This window comes from Coregonus clupeaformis, chromosome 28, assembly GCF_020615455.1.
Source record: "Coregonus clupeaformis isolate EN_2021a chromosome 28, ASM2061545v1, whole genome shotgun sequence".
Classification (NCBI taxonomy): domain Eukaryota; kingdom Metazoa; phylum Chordata; class Actinopteri; order Salmoniformes; family Salmonidae; genus Coregonus; species Coregonus clupeaformis.
Genome location: NC_059219.1, coordinates 32150509 through 32163783, shown reverse-complemented (window position 1 = coordinate 32163783; position 13275 = coordinate 32150509). Strand labels below are relative to the sequence as shown.

At 40.1% G+C, this 13275-nt stretch overlaps 1 protein-coding gene across 3 annotated transcripts; it reads left to right on the top strand.

Annotated features, from left to right (window-relative positions):
* The first annotated feature begins 371 nt into the window (after nt 1-371).
* Nucleotides 372-6324, top strand: LOC121543466 (zinc finger protein 2). Of its 3 annotated transcripts, none has more exons than XM_041853329.2 (9): nt 372-778; nt 1198-1267; nt 1432-1574; nt 1669-1773; nt 1849-1977; nt 2164-2274; nt 3103-3223; nt 3339-3629; nt 4260-6324. In XM_041853329.2, exons 1-9 carry the CDS (start codon nt 479-481, stop codon nt 5132-5134), a joined length of 2145 nt encoding a protein of 714 aa, XP_041709263.1. In that variant the 5' UTR covers nt 372-478; the 3' UTR covers nt 5135-6324. The 3 variants fall into 3 exon arrangements, with proteins under 3 accessions (XP_041709263.1, XP_041709261.1, XP_041709262.1); XM_041853327.2 differs by having other exon boundaries at nt 1372-1574; XM_041853328.2 differs by having other exon boundaries at nt 373-778; nt 1372-1574; nt 1879-1977.
* The last annotated feature ends 6951 nt before the right edge of the window (nt 6325-13275 follow it).

Genomic DNA, 13275 nt, shown 5'->3' with positions numbered 1-13275 from the left:
TAGCCTTTTAAAATGATAAACTTGGATTAGAAAACACAACGTGCCATTGGAACACAGGACTGATGGTTGCTGATAATGGGCCTCTGTCCGCCTATATAGATATTCCATTAAAAATCCGCCGTTTCCAGCTACAATAGCCATTTACAACATTAACAATGTCTACACTGTGTTTCTGTTCAATTTGATGTTATTTTAATGGACAAAAAATGTGCTTTTCTTTCGAAAACAAGGACATTTCTAAGTGACCCCAAACTTTTGAACGGTAGTGTATATATATATTGTGTATGAAAGTATAATGAATGTATATTATAGTCCAGTTTGGTGCGTTAATGCCAACCGCTGTTAAACTCAGTAAAAGCGGAAGTAAAAGTTTGACCTATAACGTCATATTTAAACGACGACCGTGAATGTTCGGTTATTTTGTTTCTTATGTAGCTGGATAGCTAGATAGCTAACCAGCTTGTGATATTTTTGGAAAATGGCTGAATCGTTTGAAGAACGTCTCGTAAAAGCAGTCAAAGAGCATACGCACTTGTATGATACCTCAATGCGTTTACATTTCGACAAAGAGGCTCTCGAACACAGTTGGCGCGAAATTGCTACATATTTAAACTCCGATCCAGATACCTGCAGGAAGAAATGGAGACTTGCGAGGGACCGTCATGTGAGAGCACTGAAAAAGTCTAAGGATATGCCAGAGGGTGTACCGAGGCCTGGAATTCTGAGTTGGCTCACCATTTTTATCAAACATCGGCAAACCAACCCAAACTTTCCCGAGGTAGCTAGTTAGCTAAGAAACTGAAAATGTATGGCTACAGTACCTAGTTGCCAGACCTGACTTGTAGACTGGTAATTATCGGTTTTATGAAAGATTATCTAATAATTCGACTGAAGAAACCACTATTTCTGGCACTGGGTTCGCAGTTAAAATGAGTACAATATCAACACCAGCAACAGAGGACGCACATAAATCAGTACGAGATTGCGGAGATTCATGTAAAATGTTGTTGTTGAAAACGTTAAACAATTAGTCATGTGTTTATGGCAATCGGGCCTTAATTAGAATATATATGACAGTGACAATGATTAATTTAGTCATAAAATGAGAAAGTAATGTTTTAATGAATTTGCAACAGCCTTACTGTTAATATCTTCAAGATTTGCAATTACTGCCTCATGTTTTGATTGTTTCTATAGATTTCAGCAAACAGAGTTGAGAGTCCTAATAGCAAACTGGATCAAACTCCCATGTTTTCAGACCAGGCAGGTAAGCCAATAATAGTGTTGTGTAGTTGGCTACAGGTATTGTGTAGTTGGCTACTGACACAATCCTTATGTTTCCATACTGGCTCCTTTTTTATTTTACTGTAGGTCCACGGTTACCTTTATCTTCTTTCCGTCTCCTGGTTCCTCCTCTACGCCTGATGTCAGCTTTCATGTGGCAAGTGGCTCAAGAGCGTAATGTGATGCAGTATGGGAAGCTGGAGGAGTTTGTGACTTTGGTGACAGAGATGGTTCCAGAGCTGCTGAGCTCCAGGCAGAGGACCCAACTCATCCTGGGACTGAGAGCAAGGGTGAGAAGTGGGAGGGTGGAGAAGGAGTAGAGGCATGGATGTAAAGAAAGAATAATTGTCATTGGACTAAGACCCTCATAAAATCTGCTTTCAGATGGTTTTAGAGTTGTTTCGCAATGAAAACCCACCGGAACCCCAGACCATCCAACTTCATTTGGACAGAATCAGAACTTCTTCAGTACATGCTGTGCACGTGGATGTATGTAACTTTCAGTGTCAAAAGTAGTCTGGATGCTGTGGAATAGAGGGAGCTTATATTGTGTTTCTGTTAAAGCTGATTTTATCATTCATTTTACATGCCCAGTCACAGAGTAGAAATGAGTTGGAGGCTTCGGAGTCTAACTTCGTGGAACTTGTCAAAACCCTGTTGGAAGACCCTTCTGAGAAGAAGCACTTCTTCCAGGTGGGAAATATCCTAATAAATCATAGTTGTTGCTTTCAGAGTCAATAGGACAGCATGTTCCAGCAATGTAAAACTCAGTAGTGAAATGTTGCTTGTTTTACTATAACTGATGAAAGACCATACAAAATGAACAACCCATCAAGGTGTTGGCTCGGCCTACTCTTGTTTTATTTCTCTCTCTCTCAGGTGGTGTTCCCAATACGTTACGGCCCTCGGTATGACACAGCACTGCAGATACTGGTGTGGGAGTTCCTCTCCCGGCTGGAGGAGCTGCTGCCTGTACCAGACCTTACAGAGGTACAGGCTCAATATCTTAATAGCATGAAATCTTTAGAGATGGTCAGGCTTGTCATGTTATTTCTTCAGTATCACATGCTTAGGGATGTCACTAACAATTTTAGTAATGACACTGTATAATGTCCAGTCTTTGGGTACAAAGCTACTTGTTCATGACTGTCCTTTTGGTCAACTCAAGTTGAATCCTATATGATTAATGTAGACGCACAGGAGAGGAGTGCTTCTTTGATTCAAGACCATGGTGCTTGCCTACGGCGCAGCAAGGGGAACTGCACCTCTTCACCTTCAGGCTATGCTCAAACCCTACATCCCAACCTGAGCACTCCATTCCGCCACCTCTGGTCTCTTGGCCTCACGCCCCTGCTTGAGGGCAGCTCCCGCTCAACCCAGTCAAAGCTCTTCTCTGTCCTGGCACCCCAATGATGCACCCCCCCACCCCAATTGTATTTTTATTTTTCCACTAGCACTGACTTTGCTGATAAATACTTTGAGGGAAAATATACTTGATACAATTGTGATGTGTTGTTGTCTCACCAAGCTATCTTAAGATGAATGCACTAACTGTAAGGCACTCTGGATAAGAGCGTCTGCTAAATTACTAAAATGTACATTTATAGTTGATGCTGGATAGTAAACAATGCCGTAAAAGCCTTTGTGCAAACACATTTCCAGAAGTAATCAAGGCACTCCTGTAGTGGAAATATTAAAAGCCTTTGTTTTACGGCTTATGCATGGCAGAATATATTTTTTTTTAAACACCCACCTATATGATTAATGTTCTGTGAGCTAGAGCTGCAGAAACCTTTTTAATGTTCCTTTTATCCTCAGACAGCATCTAGTCTCAGCATTGCCCCCTCTGACCTGGAGGAGTTCTGGCATTCTGTCTCTGACCCAGAGCACATGAAGACACTGCTGCAGCATCATAGACATCTGGGACACTTGAGCAAAAGTTAGTCTTAATAAGAGGATATCAACCATGTTAGCCATGTGCTCTTCTGTGAATTAGTTAATTGCATTTTTCCGTTTCCTTTCCTGAGATGAAAATTCTCTCTTCCTTCCTCCAGATAAATTCTCCAACCAGGTCGCAGACAACATCTTGTCCACATTGTCAATTCCTCAAATTCACGGCCTGAAGTCAAGTCTCGATGGACATGAAGGCATGAAAGGGTGCACAGAGGGGTGGAAGATCAACAGTGAGGAAGACCAAGAGGAAGGAGTAGAGTTGCATTGTGAAAATAACTTGGAGGAGGATGATGATGATGGAAGTGAGAGAAATGAAGACCCTGAGAGAGGATTGAAGGATGAAGATGACGCAAACTGGACCTCCCCTCTGAGTGAACCAGAGGACTCGGATGGTAAGGAGATTCATAATGATACAGTCCGTTTCCACCATGTATTTTGAAGTGATTTGTAAAAGCCTGACTTGTTACATTACCTACAGATATTTTTTATGTTTTTTTTTTACGCTCCTTGACTTTCAGTTGAAAAATCAGGAAGTGCTTCACACCACTGTCAAATTTTACACTTAGGATCATGAATTACAGAGGTTGATATCAGTTCCTAATTATAACACCTTAAAACATAGTGGCTGTGTATATTGTTTTGGAGAAGGACATTTTCGTGCTTTTGAGAGCACCGCACTGAAGGCTGTTTCCAACAATGGCCGTCACCGCTAGGGGAACCATTCATTTCAATGGGATGTTGGTTGGCAAGCGACGTTAACTGGAAGATGCTGAAAATTGCTAAATAATTAGCTAATGAACTTAAAAACTGTCTGGATGAATCAACAATATAGCTGTCCCAAAATCACAATAAGTTGGCACTCGGGAGGTCCAGGAATCATTTGGGTCAGGCATCGTTTGCCCTTCGCATATGTTTTATAGAGAGAATCATGGTACCAAACGCTCCAGGATCCGGGTCATATAAGGATATGTTAACGCATCTTCATTTTTGTATGTCTGCTCTCTTGTGCTTTCTGCCTGTAGAACTGGCTAGTGACATGCCCTCCCAGGTCTTCTCCTGCCCCCAGTGCCCATTCTCCCACAGGGAAATGGTGGACCTTCACCAGCACATCAGGAAGGAACATTTAACAGAGGAGGACAGCAGGAGCCTGGACTCTGGAGGAGCTGAGAACTCACTGCCATCCAGTGAAACAGTACAGAGCTCCTCAGCCAAGAGGATCAATAAGAACACCTGCAAACAGTGCGGGAAGGGTTTCAGATGCACAACTGACCTGAAACGACACCAAAGTATTCACACAAGTGTGCAGCCGTTCCGTTGCAACCAGTGTGAGAAGAGATTCAAATCGGAGAGATATCTACAACTGCACAAGAAGAGTCACGACGTTGAACCGATGCACAGGCCTATTTGCCAACACTGTGGCAAGAGTTACACAAGTGCAGCAGTCCTCAAAATACACATACGCACACACACCGGGGAGCGGCCTTACTCCTGCTCAGTCTGTGGGAAGAAGTTCAATCAAAAGCACACATTAGTTAGACACCTCCGGATGCACAAAGGGGATAGACCATACCTGTGTAGCGTATGTGGGAAGGCTTTCTTTGTGTCCGGGGAACTCTTAGTGCACATGCGTTTTCACACAGGGGAACGACCTTACCGTTGTAAACCGTGTGGAAAGGCTTTCAGCACGTCATGCGCTCTCACGTCGCATAAGCGATGGCACTCAAACGAGCGCCCATTCACCTGCTCCCTTTGTTCAAAGGGCTTTGCAGAAACTAGTGGCCTTAAAAGACACATGTTTATTCATACTGAGGAGAAGCCCCATTACTGCCACACGTGTGGGAAAGGATTTAGTCAGTTGAGCAACATGAGAATACATTTGAAAACTCATAAGAAATAATGTCATTGGATCTTTGTCAGACTAAAGTGATTTTTACGCTAGTGTAATGTTTATTGCTCCTTGAGCTCATAAAGCCAAAAGTAAGAAGAAAAAAAAAATGTTTTATAGTTCATGTACATCGTCCTGACAAAGTTTTAGCAATTTATTGACAAAGTAGCCATTCTGTTATTTTTCCCTGGGTAATGTAATTGGTTGTTAAGGAACTTTGTCCACAGACTTCACAATGACATTGAGGTTTTACTTAGTGCACTGCTAACTGTACTGTACTCTGTGAGCACAGTAGGGGTAACATGATGAAAGCATGACACAGTTTGTGTAGGCCGTTCTGTACCTGATGTAATGAAAAAACATTTTGACAGCAACTATGAAGTTGACCCTTGAATAATCAGTCATGTGTTTTGGACCAAGCTCCTGATGTATGCCGGAACAGAGTCCTCCCTTTTCCTAATTCTTCTGCATAGTCACCCGTTGAAGTGTCGTCATCTAAGGAATGTTTTTATTTTCAATCCCTCGGTCAGGCACCCAATTCCCTTCTGCTACATGCTGGGCTGAAGCACATTTGGGTACACTTTTTTTCCCCATTGTAATCAGACCTGGGTTCAAACACTATTTCAAATATCTCAATTACTTTCACCTACGTTGTCCAAGTAAGTATTCAGATGTTTTATTTGAAAAGACAAGTACTTGAATATTTTAATGTATTTGGAAATACACTTGGAAAGTATTTGAAAATACTCAAATACACTCCCGTGCATTTAACCCAGGTATTTGAAATAAGTGTTTGAAAATACTCATACTATTTGGTTTTTACAAATAGCCATTCAAATAACCAAATAGAAGTACTTATTTTGGGCTGTGTATTTGAAAATACACAAATGTATTTTAAATACTGAAATACATTTGAACCCAGGTCTGAATTTAATAAATAATCACTCGTATCGTCTGTGTAATCGTCTGTGGTGACTCAATCATTTGTAAATTAACTAATACTACAGCATGTGTATGATATATGTATATTATTATGTACATGATGCTACATTTATTATCCATCAAACACTTAATAAAAACGTTAGTGTTTTTTTTAAGTGTGGGAAAGGATTTACTTAGATGAGCAACATGAATACATTTGAAAACTTGTAAGAAAAAAGCTAATTGGATGTTTGTCAGACTAAAGTGATTTTTACACTATTGTAATGTGTTTGTATTTCTCCTTGAGCTCAAAAAGCCAAAAGTAAGAAAAATAAAGATTGTATTATAGGTCATGTACACTGAACAAAAATATAAACGCAACAAGTGTTGGTCCCATGTTTCATAAGCTGAAATAAAAGATCCCAGAAATGTTTCATATGCACAAAAACTTATTTCTCTAAAATGTGCACAAATTTGTTTACATCCCTGTTAGTGAGCATTTCAACTTTGCCAAGATAATCCATCCACCTGATAGTTAAAGCATATCAAGAAGCTGATTAAACAGCATAATCATTACACAGGTGCACCTTGTGCTGGGGGCATTTTGTCACACAACACAATGCCAAAGATGTCCACCAGAGCTGTTGCCAGAGAATTTAATGTTCATTAAATTCTAAATATCATTTTCGAGAATTTGGCAGTACATACAACCACAGACCACGTGTATGGCGTCATGTGGGCCAGCGGTTTGCTGAGGTCAACGTTGTGAACAGAGTGGGGGTTATGGTGGAGGTGGGGTTATGCTATGGGCAGGCAGGCATAAGCTACGGACAACGAACGCAATTGCATTTTATTGATGGCAATTTGAATGCACAGAGATACCATAAACGAGATCCTGAGGCCCATTGTTGTGCCATTTATCCGCCACCATCACCTCATGTTTCAGCATCATAATGTCACAAGGATCTGTACACAATTCCTGGAAGCTGAAAATGTTAGTTCTTCCATGGCCTGCATACTCACCAGACATGTCACCCATTGAGCATGTTTGAGATGCTCTGGATCGACGTGTACAATGGCGTGTTCCATTTCCCGCCAATATCCAGCAACTTTGCACAGCCATTGAAGAGGAGTGGGACAACATTCCACAGGCCACAATCAACAGCCTGATTAACTCTATGTGAAGGAGATGTAAAAAATAAAAATAAAATGTGTCACGCTGCATGAGGCAAGTGATGGTCAAACCAGATACTGACTGGTTTTCTGAAACACGCATCTACAGTTGAGGTCGGAAGTTTACATACACCTTAGCCAAATACATTTAAACTCAGTTTTTCACAATTCCTGACATTTAATCCTAGTAAAAATTCCCTGTTTTAGGTCAGTTTATTTTAAGAATGTGAAATGAAAGAATAATAGTAGAGAATGATTTATTTCAGCTTTTATTTATTTAATCACAATCCCAGTGGGTCAGAAGTTTACATACAGTCAATTAGTATTTGGTAGCATTGCCTTTAAATTGTTTAGCTTGGGTCAAACGTTTCGGGTAGCCTTCCACAAGCTTCCCACAATAAGTTGGGTGAATTTTGGCCCATTCCTCCTGACAGAGCTGAGTCAGGTTTGTAGGCCTCCTTGCTCGCACACGCTTTTTCAGTTCTGCCCACAACTTTTCTATAGGATTGAGGTCAGGGCTTTGTGATGGCCACTCCAATACCTTGACTTTGTTGTCCTTAAGCCATTTTGCCACAACTTTGGAAGTATGCTTGGGGTCCATTTGGAAGACCCATTTGCGACCAAGCTTTAACTTCCTGACTGATGTCTTGAGATGTTGCTTCAATATATCCACATAATTTTCCTTCCTCATGATGCCATCTATTTTGTGAAGTGCACCAGTCCCTCCTGCAGCAAAGCACCCCCACAGCATGATGCTGCCACCCCCATGCTTCACGGTTGGGATGGTGTTCTTCGGCTTGCAATCCCCCCTTTTTCCTCCAAACATAACGATGGTCATTATGGCCAAACAGTCCTATTTTTGTTTCATCAGACCAGAGGACATTTCTCCCAAAAGTACGATCTTTATCCCCATGTGGAGTTGCAAACCGTAGTCTGGCTTTTTTATGATGGTTTTCGAGCAGTGGCTTCTTCCTTGCTGAGCGGCCTTTCAGGTTATGTCGATATAGGACTTGTTTTACTGTGGATATAGATACTTTTGTACCTGTTTCCTCCAGCATCTTCACAAAGTCCTTTGCTGTTGTTCTGGGATTGATTTGCACTTTTCGCACCAAAGTACATTCATCTCTAGGAGACAGAACGCGTCTCCTTCCTGAGCGGTATGACGGCTGCGTGGTCCCATGGTGTTTATACTTGCGTACTATTGTTTGTACAGATGAACGTGGTACCTTCAGGGATGAACCAGACTTGTGGAGGTCTACAAATTTTTTTCTGGGGTCTTGGCTGATTTCTTTTGATTTTCCCATGATGTCAAGAGAAGAGGCACTGAGTTTGAAGGTAGGCCTTGAAATACATCCACAGGTACACCTCCAATTGACTCAAATGATGTCAATTAGCCTATCAGAAATTTCTAAAGCCATGACATAATTTTCGGGAATTTTCCATGCTGTTTAATGGCACGGTCAACTTAGTGTATGTAAACTTATGACCCACTGGAATTGTGATACAGTGAATTATAAGTGAAATAATCTGTCTGTAAACAATTGTTGGAAAAATTACTTGTGTCATGCACAAAGTAGATGTCCTAACCGACTTGCCAAAACGATAGTTTGTTAACAAGAAATGTGTGGAGTGGTTGAAAAACTAGTTTTAATGACTCCAGCCTAAGTGTATGTAAACTTCTGACTTCAACTGTACCTTTTTTTTAAAGGTATCTGACCAACAGATGCATATCTGTATTCCCAGTCATGTGAAATCCATAGATTAGGGCCAAATTTATTTATTTCAATTGACTGATTTCCTTATATGAACTGTAACTCAGTACAATCGTTAAAACTGTTGCATGTTGCATTAATATTTTTGTTCAGTATACATTGTCCTGACAAAGCACTGACTTCACAATGACATTGAGGTTTTACTTAGTGCACTGCCAACTGTACTGTACTCTGTGAGCACAGTAGGGGTAACATGATGAAGGCATAGTACCCGAAGTGATGAAAAAAGCTTTGAGACAGCAACTTGACCCTTTTCAATAATCATCAATAATCATTCATGTGTTTTGGAACAAGGTGATAGAACTTGTGTAACCAAAGAAGGGAGGGCCCAAAGGTAATAACTAATCACTCGGTAATCGTCTGTGGTGACTTCATTTGTAATTTAACTAATGCTATGTCGTGTATGAAATACACTCTCCTGCATATGTATTTGGACAGTGAAGCTAAAGAAAAATATTTGGCTCTATATTCCAGCATTTTAGATTTAAAATAGAATGTTTCATATTAGGCGACAGCACATGTATTTTCCTACATATCTGTTTCACTGTTTAGAAATTAAAGCACTTTGTTTATCTAGTCCCCTTATTTGAAGAAGTCATGTTTTTGGTCAAATTCACTGTATTAAAGTAGTCAAAAGTAGTATTTAGTATTTGGTTCCATATTCCTTGCACGCAATGACTACATCATGCTTGTGACTCTACAAACTTGTTGGATGCATTTGCGGTTTGTTTTGATTGTGTTTTGGATTATGTTTTGCCCAATACTAACTGAATGGTGAATAGTGCCTTGTGCTATTTTGGAGTCACTTTTATTGTGAATGTTTCTGAACACTTCTATATTCATGTGGATGCTACCATGATTATGGATAATCATGAATGAATCATGAATAATGATGAGTGAGAAGGTCACAGAGGCACAAAGGTCATTGTGTGCAAGGAATATGGGACCAAATACTAAACTTTTGACTACATTGATGCACTATAGGTGGATTTGTCCAAATACATATGACTTCTTCACATAGGGGGGACTAGATACATGAAGTGCTTTCATTTCTAAACGGTAAAACAGATATAAAGAAAATACCCTCAAATAAAAGATGATATTCTGCATTGTCGCCTCATATGAAACATCCCACTGGGCACACCACGTCATTTGGTGGAAAAGTGGAAATGTGGGTAATATTTGGTTGAGACGTTGATCAATGAGATTTGAACCTTTATTCACTGACTCAAAAAAGGACAGCCAGAAGTTTGTTGAATTCCCAATGTGTTATCACTATGCTTTCAACCGTCTAAAAGCACAACCAAATTCCAATGGAAAACAATGTCAGATTTTTGGTTTAGTTGTTATCTACAGTGCCTTCAGAAAGTATTCATACCCCTTGACTTATTCCACATCTTGTTGTGTTACAGCCTGAATTCAAAATGGATTCAATATTTTTTCTCTCTCACCCATCTACACACAATACCCCATTATGACAAAGTGAAAACATGTTTTTAGAAATGTTAGCAAATGTATTGAAAATGAAATACAGAAATATCTCATTTACATAAGTCTTCACACCCCTAAGTCAATACTTTTTAGAAGCACCTTTGGCAGCGATTACAGCTGTGAGTCTTTCTGGGTAAGTCTCTAAGAGCTTTCCACACCTGGATTGTGCAACATTGGCCCATTATTCTTTTCAAAATTCTTCAAGCTCTGTCAAATTGGTTGTTGATCATTGCTAGACAACCATTTACAGGTCTTGCCATAGATTTTCAAGCAGATTTAAGTTAAAACTGTAACTCGGCCACTCAGGAACATTCACTGTCTTCTTGGTAAGCAACTCAAGTGTAGATTTGGCCTTGTGTTTTAGGTTATTTTCCTGCTGAAAGGTGAATTAATCTACCAGTGTCTGTTGGAAAGCAGACTGAACCAGGATTTCCTCTACGATTCTGCCTGTGCTAAGCTCCATTCCATTTATTTTTTATCCTGAAAAACTCCCCAGTCCTTAATGATTACAAGCATACCCGTAACATGATGCAGCCACCACTATGCTTGAAAATATGGAGAGTGGTACTCAGTAATGTGTTGTATTGGATTGGCCCCAAACATAACACTTTGTATTCAGGATAAAAATGTATTTGCCTTGCCACATTCTTCGCTGGATTACCTTAGTGCCTTGTTGCAAACAGGATGCATGTTTTGGAATATTTGTATTCTATACAGGCTTCCTTCTTTTCACTCTGTCAATTAGGTTAGTATTGTGGAATAACTACAATGTTGTTGTCCATCCTCAGTTTTCTCCTATCACAGCCATTAAACTCTGTAACTGTTCACCATCGGCCTCATGGTGAAATCCCTGAGTGGTTTCCTTCCTCTCTGGAAACTGAGTTAGGAAGGATGCCTGTATCTTTGTAGTAACTGGGTGTATTGATACACCATCCAAAGTGTAATTAATAACTTCACCATGCTCAAAGGGATATTCAATGTCTGCTTTTTTTTATTTGGACCCATCTACCAATAGGTGCCCTTCTTTGCGAGGCATTGGAAAACCTCCATGGTCATTCAAAAATCATGTTAAACACTATTATTGCACACAGGGTGAGTCCATGCAACTTATTAAGTGACTTGTGAAGCATATCTTTAGTCCTGAACTTATTTAGGCTTGCCATAACAAAGGGGTTGGATACTTATTGACTCAAGACAGTTCAGCCTTTCATTTTCAATTCATTTGTACAAATTTCGACATTATCGGGTATTGTGTGTAGGCCAGTGGCAAAAAAATCTAAATTGAATCAATTTTAAATTCAGGCCGTAACAACAAAATGTGGAAAAAGTCAAGTGGTGTGAAAACTTTCTGAAGGCACTGGAAATGTGTTTTCACTGTGTTTTCAACCATTTAAAAGCTCAACAAAGTTAAAATGGAAATACAATGTCAGATATTTTGTATTTATACAACAACTTAATGTGTTATCACTGTGCTTCGTCTAATAGCACAACCAAATGACCTGGATTGCAGTTGAGATTACATTCAAAGTACATACAGTGCCTTCGGAAAGTATTCAGACCCCTTGACTTTTTCCACATTTTGTTACGTTACAGCCTTATTCTAAAATGGATTAAATCAATCAAAATTAATCTACACACAATACCGCATAATAACAAAGCGGAAACAGGTTTTTAGAAATGTTTGCAAATGTATTAAAATAAAATAAACAGAAATACCTTATTTACATAAGTATTCAGACCCTTTGCTATGAGACTCGAAGTTGAGCTCAGGTGCATCCTGCTTCCATTGATCATCCTTGAGATGTTTCTACAACTTGATTGGAGTCCACCTGTGGTAAATTAAATTGATTGGACATGATTTGGAAAGGCACACACCTGTCTATATAAGGTTCCACAGTTGATAGTACATGTCAGAGCAAAAACCAAGCCATGAAGTCGAAGGAATTGTCCGTAAAGCTCCGAGACAGGATTGTGTCGAGACACAGATCTGGAGAAGGGCACCAAAAAAAATCTGCAGCATTGAAGGTCCCCAAGAACACAGTGGCCTCCATCATTCTTAAATGGAAGAAGTGTGGAACCACCAAGACTCTTCCTAGAGCTGGCCGCCCGGCCAATCGAGGGAGAAGGGCCTTGGTCAGGGAGGTGACCAAGAACCTGATGGTCACTCTGACAGAGCTCTAGAGTTCCTCTGTGGAGATGGGAGAACCTTCCAGAAGGACAACCATCTCTGCAGCACTCCACCAATCAGGCCTTTATGGTAGAGTGGCCAGATAGAAGCCACTCCTCAGTAAAAGGTACATGACAGCCCGCTTGGAGTTTGCCAAAAAGGCACCTAAAGACTCTCAGACCATGAGAAACAAGATTATCTAGTCTGATGAAACCAAGATTGAACTCTTTGGCCTGAATGCCAAGCGTCACGTCTGGAGGAAACCTGGCACTTTCCCCAGTGGCGGCTCCTGAAAAAATTCTCAGGGGGGGCAATTTTTCTGATGATTTAGGTGACCTACACACATTTTTAAAAAGATATGTCCAGCAACAACATGAAGACAGGGGCAGCATATAAGTCAATACCAGAAGCATTTATTGACTGATCTCAAAAGTGTTGGCTTACAAAATCAAAATAAGTTATCACAGTAAAAATAATCAAGGGTGTTCTTTCACATTCCTTCCTCAACACTGCATAAACAATATGCATTTCCATAAACAAATGAAATATCAGCTGAAAATACAGCATCTTGGTATTTGTTCAGATTGCAGGATCAACAAGAGCTTTTACCACATTTTTTGCCTCATGGT

What these genes read in the sequence shown, in the direction of transcription:
- LOC121543466 (XM_041853327.2), top strand. Translation starts at nt 479, where the DNA reads ATGGCTGAATCGTTTGAAGAACGTCTCGTAAAAGCAGTCAAAGAGCAT. An exon ending in CCAACCCAAACTTTCCCGAG is followed by an intron (nt 779 to 1,197) that starts GTAGCTAGTTAG and finishes TTGTTTCTATAG; the next exon opens with ATTTCAGCAAACAGAGTTGA. An exon ending in TCCTGGGACTGAGAGCAAGG is followed by an intron (nt 1,575 to 1,668) that starts GTGAGAAGTGGG and finishes ATCTGCTTTCAG; the next exon opens with ATGGTTTTAGAGTTGTTTCG.